Source organism: Mchenga conophoros, linkage group LG5, assembly GCF_057382185.1.
Source record: "Mchenga conophoros isolate Kocher_MC1m ecotype Shallow Benthic linkage group LG5, M_conophoros_male_GT1.1, whole genome shotgun sequence".
Lineage (NCBI taxonomy): Eukaryota > Metazoa > Chordata > Actinopteri > Cichliformes > Cichlidae > Mchenga > Mchenga conophoros.
Genome location: NC_140530.1, coordinates 9,739,934 through 9,756,072, shown reverse-complemented (window position 1 = coordinate 9,756,072; position 16,139 = coordinate 9,739,934). Strand labels below are relative to the sequence as shown.

Below are 16,139 nucleotides of genomic sequence, written 5' to 3'. Positions count from 1 at the left end.
TACTGCAAATATAAAACTGATATATACTTACATCATGGAGCAGTTGATGTCTGGTTTCCGACAAATACAGTAAAGAGGTGCGTTCTCCCCCTCCATACCAGTGTTCTCAGGCACTGCTACATGGTCAGTGTCAGACACTTCACTGTCCTACAACATACCACATAGGACCACATTAGAAATGACATGTATGTAGACATGCTAATTATACCTGGCTAAATGGATGCAGTAACAAAATGTTACTAACTACTCTAGTTATTAGTTTCCAGATGTGTGCAGTTGCTCCAGTCTTACTGACAGTATACTGTTTCAAACACCAGTGCCAACATTTTATTTTTTAAATCTTAGTATGATTCTGCACCAAGACTTGTGGCCTGTTGCTCGGTAACTTATTGTCTGACTACATTAACTACAGTTCATAAACATCATTCATTTTCTCCTACTTATTTTATTCAGGTTGTATTTCAGCTGTCATAGGGCAAAAGTACACCCTGGACAGGTCGCCAGTCTGTTGGAGGGTTATTAGAGAGACTCAGACAACCACTCACACCAACAGCAACTAACCTAACCCCGCGCATGTCTTTGGAGTTCAACACCAGTCTGGCCGAATCACAGATAAGCAGGGTGTCTGTGCTGCAGAGCACAGCTGTGTCAGAGACTCTCGACATCAATGTAGCGTTAAGGATGCGGAGCGATGGGTGCACTAACACAATGTAAATATTAAAGTTCTCGCCATTGTCAATATGCTGTTGCGCTCTTGTTCGTATTATTGCAACCATATCTCGAGTCTAGCTTACCCTATAAGTTTGGAGAGAATTGGTCTGTTAAGAAACGCAATCGATTGTTTGGGACTGCTCTAGCCATCACGTCGCATAAACAACTCTACTTCCGGTGGGAAAACTAATTAAGGGTAAAGTCGCACTAATAACACCTACCACTCACGTTCATAAGCATACACTATGATCACTTCCACGCAGTAACGTTGTAATAAATATAATCCCCGGTAAAGTCAATTAGCGAACACTACTGGCATGTAATGCCAATGGCGACCATTTCACAAACTGTAGAAAATGCTCAAAATGTGGTCGGCACCAAAAGTGAAGGGCTGACAGTTGTGTTTATATACGAACCGTAAGCGCTAATGTTGGTTAGCATCAGCTAAAGCGAGGAAGTTTGACACTTGCAGAGGCAGTGAACGCAGAGAGAGCTTAAAAACGCATTGTGTTTTTGTTTTTGTTTTTTTTGCATTAAGACGTTGCACACAAAATTACAGATATAACGGTGACTTAGCTGCTCGTTGGATAAACCCATGGACCTTAGAAAAGATCAACACTACTCGGATGTAAGCACCCGTGTATAACACAATAGGCAAAATTACGCTTGCTAACCTTTCCACATCACAGGCTTCACATTAAATAAACATTTTTTCAAATACTCACCATGATCTGAGACCGTTTAAATATTTTGTTGCTCTGAAAATATGGCAGTATGAAGCTAAACCTTTAGCTTGACGGCTAAAGCAATGCTAAGATTTACACGGAAACGATCAGCGGACATCGTTAAAGTACTATTGGTCTACATTCTTCTTCTATGGTAGCAGCCTGGGCAGAGTAACAGCCAACTTTAAACTGCGCCATCTGTTGGCACCAATTACAGTAGAAAACATGATTGCGACAACACGTTTTTTGGGGAAAATAACAGAGATTGAAACTTTACTGATAATTTGTCCAAGTTGAAAAATGCCCTCCTCCAAAAATATCACGTGACAACCTCATTGCCTTACAGAATTATGACGTCACACACGTAGAATCTTACCACCATTCTTTCCTTTGATCCAAAAACCTATAAATAGGGGTGAAGCGCAACGACTTTTAGTCCGTTTCTCGCAGCCTTGATGTGTGCAGCATTGAACCGTTCGCCAGAAAAGCCTTTTGAAATATTTGGATCCTTTGCAGTTGTAACTGTATCCAGACCCAACATGTCTCAAAAAAATCCAAAGGGACAAGAAGTTGACCCATACGCTCTTCCTTGGGATGAGCCACTAGACTCTTCCCTTTCCTCTCTTCCCTGGTGTGACCAAGTGGAACTAGAGGAAAAGCGTTTGGAAGAACTGGAGGATGAAGCGCTCAGAAACGCAGAGAAGATTAAGTTCTTGATGGAGGAAAATGAGCAAAAGAGCGCTCAACTAAAAAAGTTGTCATTCCAGCTTCAAGAAAAGGAAGCTATTATTGAGGGGAAACAACAGGATCTCCATGACATGGACAAAAAGAACCAGGAGCTCCAAGGAAAACTTGATGAAGCCCTGCAACAAAATGAAAAACTTGTCCAAGAGAAGAAACAAGACGGCATGAAGAAGAGAGGGCTGCACAGCAATCTCAGAGACATGGAGCTAATGTACAATGTTGACAAAAAAAGGCTTGATCGCACAGAGCAAGCAAATGAGAAGCTCCTCCAAGAGAAAAGGCAACAGGAGTTAAAAGAAAAAGAAATGCTTTCCAAGCTTCAGAGCATCAAGCAACACAACGAAAGCTTGCAAGGAAAGCTTGATCAAGCTCTGCGGCAAAATAGAAAACTCCTCCAGGAGAAGATGAAAGACAGCACGAAGAAGAGAGGGCTGCACTCCAATCTCCGAGACATGGAGCTAATGTACAATGTTGACAAAAAAAGGCTTGATCGCACAGAGCAAGCAAATGAAAAGCTTCTCCAAGAGAAAAGGGAACAAGAAATCAAACAAAAAGAAATGGATTCCAATCTGCAGAGCATCAAGCAACAAAATGAAAGCTTGCAAGGAAAGCTTGATGAAGCTCTGCGACAAAATAAAGAAATCCTGCAAGAGAAAGAGCAGCTGGACAGAAAGCAGGGAGACATGGAGTGCCAACTCCAGCTCATGGAGGGAAACAACAGGATGCTGCAGATAAAGTTCGAAGAGACACTGCACAAATATCAAGACCTGCTTCAAGAGAGAGAACAGCTGGTCAGTAAGCAGAGAGAAGAAAAACTTCTTCTCCAGGAGTTTGAGAAACAGGAGGCAACATCTAAAGTGCTGAAAGAAAGGTTGGAAGAAAAACAAGCTGAAATAGAAGAAGTGGAGAAAAAATGCAACAAGCTGCAGAAGCAAAACACCGAAACAATCGAGGAGCTGAAAATCCTCATCCTCGAGAAAAAGGTGCTCGTGGAAAAGCAGCTGAAGAAACAGAAAAAACGCTTCTGCTTCTTCTGGAGGAGGAACACTCCTTCTTTCAGTACTGCCAATGTCGCCTCTTCCTCTCCCACCTCTGTTCCAGCTTAATCCCCCCCCCCCCCCCCCCCCTTAACTACTAACACCTCTCCCATCTCCCTCCCCTCTTTTCACAGTCACCCCCCAACCAGTCCCGACAGTTGACTGCCCCCTCTAGAGCCTGGTTCTGTCATAGGTTTCTTCCTTTAAAGGGAGTTTTTCCTATCCACTGTCGCCTAGTGCTTGCTCAGAGGGGATTGTTGGGGTTTTCTCTCCTCTCTCCCTTTACTTTCCATCCCACCCACCCCCACCTTTTCTTTTTTCTTAATAATTGAACAATAAAAACAATTGGTCACTAATTAAATGTGTCAAATCAATGTCTTTATTCAAGAATACAAGAAATGGGTAATAGCTGCATGTGTGTTTGTGTGTGTGCATAATATGCATACTTTACGTGTTGGATCCAAATCCCACAAGGAATTAAATAAAACAAGAAGACAAACAAAAACAAATATTTCTCTCCCTTCCCAGGTCAGGAATCAGGATGAGGAAGAAATGAGGTCAGATCAGTGCAGGTTTTTGCACTACTGACATAAAGTTTCTGCTGATTAAAAAAAGTATGTCGATATTTCTGAAATACATTTGCAAACAAATAACTTTGACAACTTGTGTTTTTTCATAAAAGAAAAAAGAAAAATCAGAGAGCAGAGCTGGTAAAACAGCTTAGCTCCGCAGGTTACAGGAGATCAGATGCCAAATACTTTTCATGACAGTCTTCGTTAGGCGTTTTATTAGTTCAATATAGCAATCATTCTATGTTTGAGTAGTTTACAGAACCAGCAGTTAGCAGCTACAACTCTGCTGCTTCAATTCAAGCATGCAAGCATTCCTTTATACACAACATTTCAGTCAGGTTGAGGTCTGGGCTTCCATGCTGCAGATTTGCTTCTGTACCTGGGGTCATTATCCTGTTGCATGGCCTAATTTAGGAGAAGCTTTAGCTGTCGGACAAATGGCCTCATATTTGACTCTAGAAAACTTTGTCATGTAGAGGAGTTTGTCACCTGCAAGCTTACTATCTCTTGTGGCTGCAGAACAAGCTCTTTTTGAAAAAATCACCACCCTTGAACCAGCATAGTTGACAGTTGGTTTGAGGTGTTTGATTCTTGCTGAAGGTCCTGCTGTGCATTATGGCCAAACCTCCACTTTGGTCTCAGATGCAGCTCTTGGGTAAAGAGTATGTGTGGGGAGTTTGAGTGTGTGTACAGTGTCCATTTCGTTTTGTCTCTATGTTGGGCGAGTGTCGAGTATTTATATATGTGTGCATGAGGGTGGGAATGCATGTTTGTGTATGTGTGTGTCTGTGTCAGGTCGGGTCTTAGACAATCTGGGAACATCTCAGGTACCCTCAGACGTCGGTGCATTGGTGGTTCTTGCTGTCCAGGACTGGGCGCTCAGGTATGTACCGGTTCACTACCGGTACCTGCTTTGCAGGGTCTGGCGCCTGTGGCTCAGTTGGGTCCCCTCTGGGGGGTGGGGGGGTTCTCGGACCCCAGGCCTCAGTCTGCTCTGGCAGCTGGCGGAGCCCACGGACACGTCACTGCAGCTCCCTGTGGCTTCTGCACCGTCCCTGCTGCGTGACCCCACATCTCGGGCTCTCCTCAGCTCCTTCCGGGAGGGTGGCGCGGCTGCCCCGCCGATGGTCCTCCTTGGGCTCTCGCGCTCTGGGGGCTTCTGGATGTCTGGGGCCTGGATCTCCTGCATGCCTGCTTCATGCCCTGGGGGGCAGGGCTATGGCTCCCCACAACCTCTAGCAGAAATTCACATGGAGAAACCTTTTGAATACAAGCGCACTCATCTACACAGGTGTGCACACGGGTGATCACGGACACAAACTATATCTATCTTGGCTGCTATCGTGCGCTGTCGGTCTTGTGTGCTGCAAAATAACATTCACTATTTAGTATTTATTGTTACTTACACTTGTCTAGGTTATTGCTGTGGTCTTCATATTGTTTTGCTCTCTTTTTGCTTGTTTTCTTCTTTTTTTTCTCTTCTCTCACTGTCCCTCTTCCTCTCTGTTTTTCTTTCCCTCCCTTTCTTTCTCCCTTTCCCATCCCCCAGTCATGTCTGTCCAGTCTGTAGTAAATAAAATAACAACAACAACAACAACAATAATAATAACAACAACAACAATAATAATAATAATAATTCGCTTTGGTGGCCTCAGAATCTCATCTCTGATTTTTGCAGATGATGTGGTTCTGTTGGCTTCATCGGGTGAGGGCCTTCAGCTCGCACTGGAACGGTTCGCAGCCGAGTGTGAAGCAGCGGGAATGAGGATCAGCACCTCCAAATCTGAGGCCATGGTTCTCAGCCGGAAAAGGGTGGAGTGCCCACTCCGGGTCGGGGATGAGTTCCTGCCCCAAGTGGAGGAGTTCAAGTATCTCGGGGTCTTGTTCGCGAGTGATGGGAGAAGGGAGCCGGAGATCGACAGACGGATTGGGGCTGCACCGGTCCGTCGTGGTGAAGAGGGAGCTGAGTGTAAAAGCGAAGCTCTCAATTTACCGGTCGATCTACGTCCCTACCCTCACCTATGGCCACGAGCTGTGGGTAGTGACCGAAAGAACGAGATCGCGGATACAAGCGGCAGAAATGAGCTTCCTCCGAAGGGTGGCTGGCCTCTCCCTTAGAGATAGGGTGAGAAGTTCGGCCATCCGGGAGGGGCTCAGAGTAGAGCAGCTGCTGCTCCACATCGAAAGGAGCCAGCTGAGGTGGTTCGGGCATCTGACAAGGATGCCCCCTGGGCGCCTCCTGGGTGAGGTGTTCCAGGCATGTCCCACCGGGAGGAGGCCCCGGGGCAGACCCAGGACATGCTGGAGAGATTATATCTCTCGGCTGGCCTGGGAACGCCTTGGTATTCCCCCGGACAAGCTGGAGGAGGTGGCTGGGGAGAGGGAGGTCTGGGCCTCCTTGCTTAGGCTGCTGCCCCCGCGACCCGGCCCCGGACAAAGCGGATGAAGATGGATGGATGGATGGATGGATGGATGGATGGATAATAATAATAATAATAATAATAATAATAATAATAATAATAATAATAACAATAACAAAGGTCAATCAAGTTACCATAATGATCCACTTGGTAAAATTAATTCATTGGGCATCTTTCTTGGCCTTCAGACAATAATTCTGATTGCTAAAGTACCAAACGGGACAGGCAGAATAAAAGAGAAAAGAAAAGAAAAGAAAAGAAAAGAAAAGAAAAGAAAAGAAAAGAAAAGAAAAGAAAAGAAAAGAAAACATCATTTTAGGGGCAGCCTGCTCGTCCCTTGTGAGTACACAGCATCTGTGTTAGTCTTTCATTTCAGGCTTGTCCTCTTCACCCCAAGTCAGCATCCTGTCCCAGGATAGACACGGGCCACGTACCCGTCCTCTTTCTTTTAAAGTCCATCGCCATCTCTTTTTTTTTAAAGTTTTATTCACATTAAGAAGCACACGATTCCTTTCAGACAACCTCCTCTGCCCATCATTAATATGTTCAACCACTACAGAATTATCAGAGTACTTCTGTAAGTAGGATGACCTGGATTTGTACTGAAAGTCTGAGGTGTACAAGGTGAACGGAAATAGAGACAACACAGTCCCTTGTGGATCTTCTGTACAGCACACCAACAAAAATCAGACAGAGCTCCACATTCTTCCGCCTGTTTTGTCAGGTATTCATCCTATTTTAATTTAAGAATGCGCTGAGTAAATAAACCAATTAAAAACACACTGGCACAATTAAATGTTGTTTTTGATTATATCCAAGGCTTATTAGACTCTGGTCTGGTTCCACCAAATCATGAGAAAAATATCTGAAGTATAGTAACGGCTAAATCGGTCAGCTGTTGTCATTTTATTTGCTCGTTGTTTGGTGCTGGTGAACAGCTGTTAGCTACAGGTGGAAAAAATTGACCTCACCAATGAGTTGGGTAAAAGAAAAATATTTGAATTTCATTACTAATGGAAACCCATTTCACACCCCATGAAGTAATCTGAGAGACTTACTATTCATTGATTAGTGCAGTTTTCTGCAAATTCTGCAAACACACGCTGACCAAGGCAACAGTGAGAATGTATTTTATTTTGATGAGTGCTTTCAGCAAACTTCTATAAAATGTAATCGTTACTGAAACGTTCCCTGAAATATTTTGCTCTTATTAAAATTTATCACACGAAATGAAGCTCTAATTCCATAAGGTGGCGCTTGTGTCGCATGGTTGGATTAGTCAGGCGCATTTGCAACCTTAACAGTCTTTGTAGACTAAATTTAAAAAAAAAATCAACATACTGTTTACAAGAAAAGAAAAACTGTCATTTCCACGCGCCTCATGGAGACGTAGTCTGTGGTAAGCGGCTCATGATATCGGCCTTGTTATTTTCACTATTACTACAGCTACAGCTGCATTACCACGCAGGAAACAGCCCCCAAACGAGCGGCAGAAGGTCGGCGGAGACACGTATTCCATATTAAACACGAAAGTAAATCAAAGGCTTAAAAGTCCTTTCCCTCATAACCTCAAATACCATTTTCAGTGTGGTCTTCTAAAGCTGCCAGACACATCTTATCTCCAGACATAGGTATGGCCCACTTGAGAATTAAACCACAAAAGGTAAACTTCTCGTAATTCGGTGAACACGAAGTTCATGCCCACTTTATTCTTTTTTAGGAACAGTATCTCCAGGTTTCAGACTCACACTATGGATCGTCATACTAGTGGGTTATAATGGCAAGTTCTTCCTTTCCACTGTTACTCATCTGTAATAGCCGACGGTTAAATAAATATGAACGATTCCTTTGCACATTTCTGTAGATATCCTTCGAAATTGAAAATGTTCACAACCTTTACAGTAGTCTAAGACACGCTATTGATTTACAGAGACTGTGCTGCTTTATGGGTTATGTAAGTGTTATGTAAGTATGCCTTGTTATGAGAAACTGTCAGGGTGGCTGGCTACAACACGTTTAAGCCAACAGGCAGTCCAACACAAATTCCACAGGGAGGGGAAAAAGCTTTATTAATACTTTAATATATATCAATAATACTTTATATACAAAATATGTACATCCTTTGCATTACATTTCAAAATAAAAATCCCAAGTACCTCTTTCTATACAAAACTATTATATTTGTTTTACTTTACATTCACTCTCTTTGCCACAGACACATTTAAAGCAAATATGTTTGAATCACCTGCCACTGTTTGTGTCTGTGTTAAAACGAGTAAAGGCAACAGCGTGAGCTAAAAACAGGCCTGGACTCGACTGGAAAGCAGTGGGCAATATGCAAATCAGGCTGACGCCATATGTATACTGTACACGATGTCGCAACGTACAGCCAATCGCTCCCTCAGCCTTTCCCTACAAAATACACTCAGTGGGTCACGTATCAAAAATAGAGATGTACGAGTAGTATAAGCAAAAGAAATAATTACAAGACACTGCTTCACAGGAACTCCACCTAAAAAAATGCAGAAACAGTCATGAGCAACAAATGAAATCATAAAAGCGTGTATGGCCACATCATTCATTGACAGACATGAGTGACACACCTCGTACGGCGACAACGCCCTGAATTCTTTGAACTCTAAACTCTGCGTTCATTTAGCTTTGCCATAACTGAAGGAGTTAAAGGGGCAATATTTTTTTTTTGTTTTGTTTTTTGTGGTAGGTCTAAAACAATAGTTTGTTGCATTTACAGGAGCAACAAACACTGAAAGTAGATCATCCTTAAAAGTCATTCAAGCAGCATCTACGACGGAGCTTTTGTTCAATCTTTACATTCATTACAGACTGGCGTGTGTGTTTGTGTGCGCGCGCAAAGAAAATAGCTCCAAAATGTTTTTAAATGGGGTGTGTGTTTGTGTGTGGAAGGGTTAGTCTACACCTTACATTCTAGGTTAACCTTTGACATTCAACAATAAGTGCTGAGATGACAGGTATTGCAGAAAAACACTTGCGCGCTCCCTCGTGCACTCTAAACTGACCGTATTAAAACTCACAGTATTTCAGAGCCATGCAAAAGGTCTAACATGAGCCTTCTCGTGGCCATGCCAGAATCCCCACAGAAAGTCTCATTTCACTTCAGGAGCTCATGATAGATGGAGGTGGGACACAATGGGTCAAACTACAGCTGCTGTTTAATGGGATACCAGTGCTTTCGTGTTCGTTTATCCCATTCGACATTCAGAGGACACGATTTGTGACACATCTGCTCAGTCTTTGGTTTCCAGATTCAAGGGAGCGACCTGCTTTAAAGCTTTGTGAAACGTGGGGGAGTCCATGCGACTCTGGTGGTGTACTGGAGATCCTGCCCTCGGGGACATGGACATCATCAGAGACGAGGGAAGTGCCTCTGGGGGTAGGCCTGCTGCAGAACCGCTCATGCCTGGGTACATGACAGGCAAGCCCCCAGGGTACCAGCATTTCTCCAGCATGGGCAGATACGCTGCTGCTGCCGCTGCTGCGGGGGGGATGAGGTAGAAGGGAAGGCAAAACGGGTTCTGGTTAGGGGAGAAGCTCAGGTAACTACCAGGAACTCCTGTCGTGTGACTGGAGAGAATTTCATCTTCCGGGGAGTCCGATCTCAGCTTCTTGGCCCGAGGCTCATCATCCTCCTGCTTGATGGCACTGGCCATGCGCTCAGATCCCGAATGGTTGAGCTCCCCCTCCATCGAGTGGCTTTCTGACCACTGGGCTTTGGGGTCCCGCTTGTCATGTTCTCCCCCATAGCCACTGTCAGTGTCTGTGTCACTACCGCTCAGCTCCCCTGTCCCGTGGGGATAAGTCCTTTGAATGACTGGGACGCAGTTCTTAGCAGGGCCTTCAGAGGCCCTTTGTGGCTGTCCGGCGGATTTCTTCACTTTTTCAGAAGAGCCCACATCCTCATCCGGCCGAAGGCTGCTTTGATGCTGCAGGACTTCCGCTGCTACCTTTTGGATGTGAGTGATTACGTGCGAAGGAGTCAAGTCCCTGCTGCTTTCTTGGGTGGCCATATAGTGCAGAACCTCTTTGGCGCATAAGTGAAAGCCAGAGCGGAACATCTCCTCACTGCTCTCAGCGCTGTCAACTCCATGATCACCTAGGTGATTAAAAAAAAAAAAGTTTAAATCCTCTTTACAGCAAGTTTTACCTCAATAAAAAACACAACAGACCACACAGTGCCAGCCCCAGTGATGCCTCTGTACCATTTCCACTTCACAGCCTAAACAAATAAGAAAAATAAAAATGAAAACTCAAACTTACCAAGCTGCAGGTCCTTCTGTAGAGCGATAATTTTCTGCTGCTGCTGCTCCAGGAGAGAACTCAGGGCTTTCACATGCTTGAGAGTGAGTTCCAGCACCACAGCTTTCTCCAAATGACCCAGCGTCTAAAACAGGAAGACCTTCAATAAGCATGTTGATCTTTCTTATGTAACACATTCTGCAGCTGAACAGAGAACAAGTCTGGAACACCCGGGAAGTCATGCAGTCCATGTACACACGTACAAAAACTTCTAGTAACAAATTTTAAAATAACAGCAATTAAATGAATTTTTTTTTAAGTAAGATTGCAATTAAAATTTAAAAAATAAAACTTTTTAAAAATTATTATTATTCGGTTCTTCTCTTAATAAAAAATAAATATAGATATATGTATATAAATATATATATTTTTTAAGGCTTCAAAGCTGAACTGAAAATATGGCGCAAACAAACTGCTCAGCAGAACCATGTGGCGTCTCAGATTCTCTGGCTGTTAGCAAACCTGCCATATGCTGAAATAATACTCACTGTAAGCTTAAGATGTTCTGGCAATAAATCTTTCAGTTGGGCAATGCATTCGTTTATTCTGTCGCGTCTCTTCTTCTCGATAAGTCGGTGGGGCAACTTGTAGGTCTCCTGGAGAGGGTTGTGAAAGGTGGTCAGTGAAATTCTGCTCAGATTTAACTGTTTAAATATATTACACTTGTAAAAACTAGAACTTACCTTGCTCTCATTATCTCGCTTCATGCCCCTCCTGGGTTTATACACATAAATTGGAAAATCCACTCTTTGGAGAGAAGATTAAATTAGTTGATTTCACAGAGCTTCAGTATAAAGTGCAGAATGACATTTTTTTATGTAATAGAAATTGCTTCGTTTACCCTTGCATGTCAGCTATATCCAGAGAGGGGTGTTTTGGCATACAGGGAGGTGGTTGCGCGCTGGTAATCCTCTCCATGTCGATTAAATGTAAAACCTGAAGAAAATGCTTTTTTTTTTTAAAAAAAAAAAACTCCAAAATTTGTCCCAGCAGCCGCAATTCAAAATGAAAAAAAAAAAAACTTTCCAAGATAAAAGAAATAAATGAGAAAAAATTATTTCCTCTTATCCAGTGTGAGTGTGTTTTCCTGTTGTGAGCTGCAGTCGAGCGCAGCTGGAGTTTTGTCGCCCTTAGGTCCGGGACTCAGTAGTATGTCTAGGGAGGCTCCACGCCCGGCGCAATGTGTGAGAGCTGGGTGGATTTCTGACTACGTGTTAAATAAACCCTGTGACTGCAGGCACGTCTCTCAGCTACAGACACAGACTCCGCTCCGTCACATGAGCCTCACGTGTTGGACGGTGCTTTCAACTCCTCACCTCCCCGCTCGCTCCGCCCCCTCTCTCTGCTGCTGGAGCAAACCCATTTGTGTAGTACTCCTCCACCGGGGCCGAGTCCCGTGTACCACCACGCTTCGGATCTCGGGGGTTGAGTCGTGTTTGCAGAGCAGAGCGTGTTTATGGAGGCAGAAAGTAGAGCAACAGATTTCCCCTGGACAGTTAGGAAGTGTGGAGCCGTTTTCCCCATGTTAACTGGCATAGTAAGCTTCATAGTAAGCTGCACTATAGAAACACTAGCATAAAATACTATAGCCTCGACGCTGAAATACAACTTTTTTTATTTTTTATTATTGGGTATTAGCAAAAGGCCTACATTTTGAGATGAAACAAAAAGTGTGGTAAAATTAAGCGAAACTAGTTAACATGTAGAAATTATAACGCAGAAGAAGCTTTTATCATTAAGTTGCAACACTTGTTTACAAAAACTCTTCCAAGACTGCTCATTTTAGACGCTTTATTTTCTCACGCTAACATACTTACACTGGGCTCAATGCGGGCGAGACAAACAGTTGCGACACGATGAGTCACGCGATAATTATCTATGGGGTCTCAACGTTTCAGTGCGGCCAGCGGGCCACTCATTTTAGCTCTCCGCATTTTCAGAGCCTGCCAAGTGTCACGCGCTCAATGTGGCGTGGACACCCGTGTAATTTCATTCTGTACGGGTCTGGTGTGCGGCACGTGCACGTGCACCTGCGGCAGGATGACAGAGTCCCTGTGGTGGAGCGTTTTCTTTCTACATACCCGCACCGTGCTGGTACTTATTAGACCTGCTTGTACCCAGCGCGCTGTCACGTTGAGCTCCTCATGGCCGGGAGAGAGCCGAAGAGCGGATCCCTGTCGGTGACGTCAGTCCAGCAGACGACCGAGAATGCCCGACTGGTCGGTCGGTTCCACCCGCCGACGTCCCGAAGCAGACAGACTAAATATAGAAACAGCTTCAAAACAACGGAGAGGAGGGAACGGGAAGGGGTTGCAGATAAGATTTTGCACTTAATTCCGATAAGGGGGGGAGGGGGTGCCAACTACTGTTTTCAACTCATCTTTCCGTTTTCACTGTTCTGTGGAGATGCAACTGTCTGCATTTCTTATCATTTCACACAGTTAGGTGCCAAACTGTGTGGTTTTAAAATAATATTAACAGTATCTGATTACCCCGAACTGTGTGCATATAGCCTACTCCCATTAGTGTAGAAAATTTGCACTCGTTCTCCGTGCCCTAAAATATTAGTTGATATAAGTCAATATAAGTTGTTTAAGAATCATTGTAACCACGCTGCACCCTTAAAGTTTGCATTTACAGATGCAGAAAGTCTGCACCTACTACCACCTTCTTTATGCAAGAATCGGCATTATGAAGCATGAGCTTCTCTGACCACAGTTTATCTGCTGAAAAACACTCAAGCAAGAATGCTGATTTTGCACCGAGGGACTCGTTTAAGGGTTTTGGAGGGATAATTTTGTAGAAAATTGTTTACATTTTTCTGGAAATGACTGACAAATGAATGGCTCTTGTATGCAGACATTTCATTAAAAAATGAATTTAAAAAAAATCTAAATATCAGGACACCAACTGATTGAACCTGGACAGTTACACATTAAGTAGAGCTTGGTGAACATATACTTGGCTGTCAGAGAATCAGGAAAGTCCCTGATCAATGAGGATATATTCTACTCAGATGTTCCTCGTTTCCAGTCAGCATATACAGATTCTCTGAAAGCCAGAAGAATAATTCGGGACGTGGCCCAGTTTAATTTTTAAACCAAACTTTCCGTGTGAACCCATATAGAACATTTTGCTTATTGCCAGTGAGCGGCATTTGTATTTCAGTATCCATTTGTGTGATCAGATGAAGACAAATTCGTACATTTTTCTGCTTTATAAGTCTGCAGTTACTGAAATAAAGATACAAAGGCAGTATTAAAAGAAATGAGTCATGTGGTAATGTACGAATGTGTGCATTTGTAAACAAAAACACATTATAAATCCTGTAAAAGCACATCAATAACAAACACAGCAAAGGGAGTAAAGGATAATTACATCAATTTTAATAAATAATTCTACTCCAGTATACAAATTGATAGCGCCTAAATTTTTTTAAGTAATTATAATATTCATAAGTAACCGTTTTTTCCCCCCTCTTGTCATTTTTCTATACAAAAGCGAAGGTAAGCAACAAATTGTATATACACATAGGTAGTCCAAAAATGAGAGAAGTCTAACAGTAGCAACTAATGAGTTTTGGTGGAAATAAAAGTGACTCAGCACAAGCAGCAAACATGTCTCAGACTTAACTCGAGGACCAAAAACGGGCACAAATGGAAGAAGTCTGCTGCAAAAACTGGACAAATTTATTATTGTAAAAATGACACAACTCCTGAGCAAATATTAGCATGAGTGGCACTAAATGTCCTTTACGACCCAGTTAAATAAGAAAGCAAATATATCATAAAATTAGTTAGCGCTGAGATATGACACTGTTGGCTTTACACAGGTGAAAGTAAACTATCCGTATATATTGCTCTCAAACAATATGCTATCTATACTGAGTGCCGTTGCCCCTCAACAAGTACGCACATTTTCAAGAAATAAAAGAAGAAAGTAAAACTGAGAAGGCCAGCTTATTAAGTATTATCCCTATCTGTGTGTAAGTACAGGCAACCAACAGCTCTCTATTTTATCCAGAGACAAAACATCGGGCTGTGCTTTTAAATAAGACAAAAATGATGGAATTTCAACCCACACACCAATGAGGTTGCATATTTAAGTTAATATATTGCACAACATACAAAAATAAGACGTGTAATACTGCTCATTATTCTAGAAATATAAATAGAGAACAATAACATAAAAAAAAGAACAACAAATGGGACTATTCCCTCTTGTCCAGTCAGCTTTTTCCCCCCATTTCAAGTTCAACCAGTGAAGGCCTTGTGGTCAGAAATCCAAATGATTTCTACCTAGGAAACATTTGGCACCAGTTCTGACAGGCCTGAACAGAATGAGGTGGGTGAGTGTCACGTTCTAGAGTAACACATGCGTGGTGGGTAGAGCTACACATCGCCTTATGACTACCTATGTTACAGTGTTTCCCTACCGTTATAAGTTACACTCAGTGCAGTATACATTATGTGCAACCTCGGCGTGAGGAGTGCGCGCTCCACCTGGGCGCAAAGCCGACGCGGAGCTCCTTCAGGGCTGTGTGCCGGTCGACCTCACGCAGGCTGCTGAGGGTTGACGTTCATGTGCTGAGGGTGTCCCAAAAGGCCGATCCGCTGCTTCTGCTTCCTCTGCTCTGTCATCTGAGGGGAACAGAGAGGGCTCGTTTTGTTAAAAGAAGAAAAAAGAAAAAATTATTCCACCTTCTCTGCTCTGCAGTCTTAATCGATTCAGTCTTTCGTAGCACCTTATAGAAACTGACAAAATGCAGCAGCAAACTCTGCATGCAGCTCAACTGAAACACATTCTTCTGAAATCCTGCCAGCCTTGTCATCCACTTTGCTGTGTCTTCTGACGAAAGCAGCCGAATACAAACTACTAATCCTGAAACTCAGTCAAGAGAAATTTCAGAGATCAAGAGAAGCGCATGAGTCAAAACGCAGGTGCTAACCTTTATACGAGCAGGAACAAGAGAGGGTTTTCTGCTAAGAATTTACTTTAATTGACATAAAGTGGTGATTTGCACCTCGGCAGTGAAACACAACAATATTAAAAGTGAGAAGACAAAGTGGTCCTGTAATGAGTGTTCCAGCAGAAATAATTCTGCGCAGAGGGACGTGTTAGACAAAAATATCATTTAAAGTCAGACAGCAATAGCATGCTGTCCTTTTTGCGCTATAATTTGCTAATTATGGCAATCTTTTGAGTGACTCAACATGGAGAGCGCTCATGGCATAATTTTCACTCTCCGGTGAATAAACGTTGGTTTGTTCCTGAGAAAGTAAAGAGTTTAAATTCATCAAGCGAAGGAAAAGAAATCAAAGCAGGCTGTGCGAGCATTTGTGCGTTGCAGCGCGATGTGACAGATGTTCCTGTGCCCGTCATCGCTCTTGGAGGCACAATAATCATTTCCCCCACTGTCTGGGTCAAAATGTCTCTGAAACATTCACTTCCTCACAAATAGTTCTCATTTCGAGGGTAAAAGGCTTTTTACAATTCTGTTTACTAGAAACAGCAGATTGTGCAACAATCGTCTTGTTTTCCTGGATATGCAATACCAGCAGAACTGTATCCTTACACAACTTCTAGTGTGTCTGC

General features: G+C 43.2%; 3 protein-coding genes across 13 annotated transcripts in view; 1 reads left to right on the top strand and 2 right to left on the bottom strand.

Moving 5' to 3' along the window:
• The first annotated feature begins 1,862 nt into the window (after positions 1 to 1,862).
• LOC146573746 (uncharacterized) lies at positions 1,863 to 3,578 on the top strand. The gene has a single exon (XM_085273117.1). The coding sequence runs from the start codon at positions 1,892 to 1,894 to the stop codon at positions 3,284 to 3,286; it is 1,395 nt and encodes a 464-aa protein (XP_085129243.1). The 5' UTR covers positions 1,863 to 1,891; the 3' UTR covers positions 3,287 to 3,578.
• A 4,674-nt stretch (positions 3,579 to 8,252) lies between these two features.
• Positions 8,253 to 11,792, bottom strand: bhlhe40 (basic helix-loop-helix family, member e40). The gene is made up of 5 exons (XM_085273110.1): positions 11,386 to 11,792; positions 11,228 to 11,291; positions 11,033 to 11,140; positions 10,506 to 10,629; positions 8,253 to 10,341 (listed from the first exon to the last, which is right to left on the bottom strand). The coding sequence occupies exons 1-5, from the start codon at positions 11,460 to 11,462 to the stop codon at positions 9,476 to 9,478; spliced, it is 1,239 nt and encodes a 412-aa protein (XP_085129236.1). The 5' UTR covers positions 11,463 to 11,792; the 3' UTR covers positions 8,253 to 9,475.
• Positions 11,511 to 16,139, bottom strand: part of itpr1b (inositol 1,4,5-trisphosphate receptor, type 1b) — an 82,710-nt gene continuing 78,081 nt past the window's right edge. For all 11 annotated transcript variants that reach the window (XM_085273098.1, XM_085273102.1, XM_085273101.1 and 8 more), the window contains one exon: positions 11,511 to 15,184. In XM_085273098.1, coding sequence (XP_085129224.1) covers positions 15,098 to 15,184 — 87 coding nt within the window. In that variant the 3' untranslated portion in view covers positions 11,511 to 15,097. The remainder of the gene's footprint in view (positions 15,185 to 16,139) is intronic.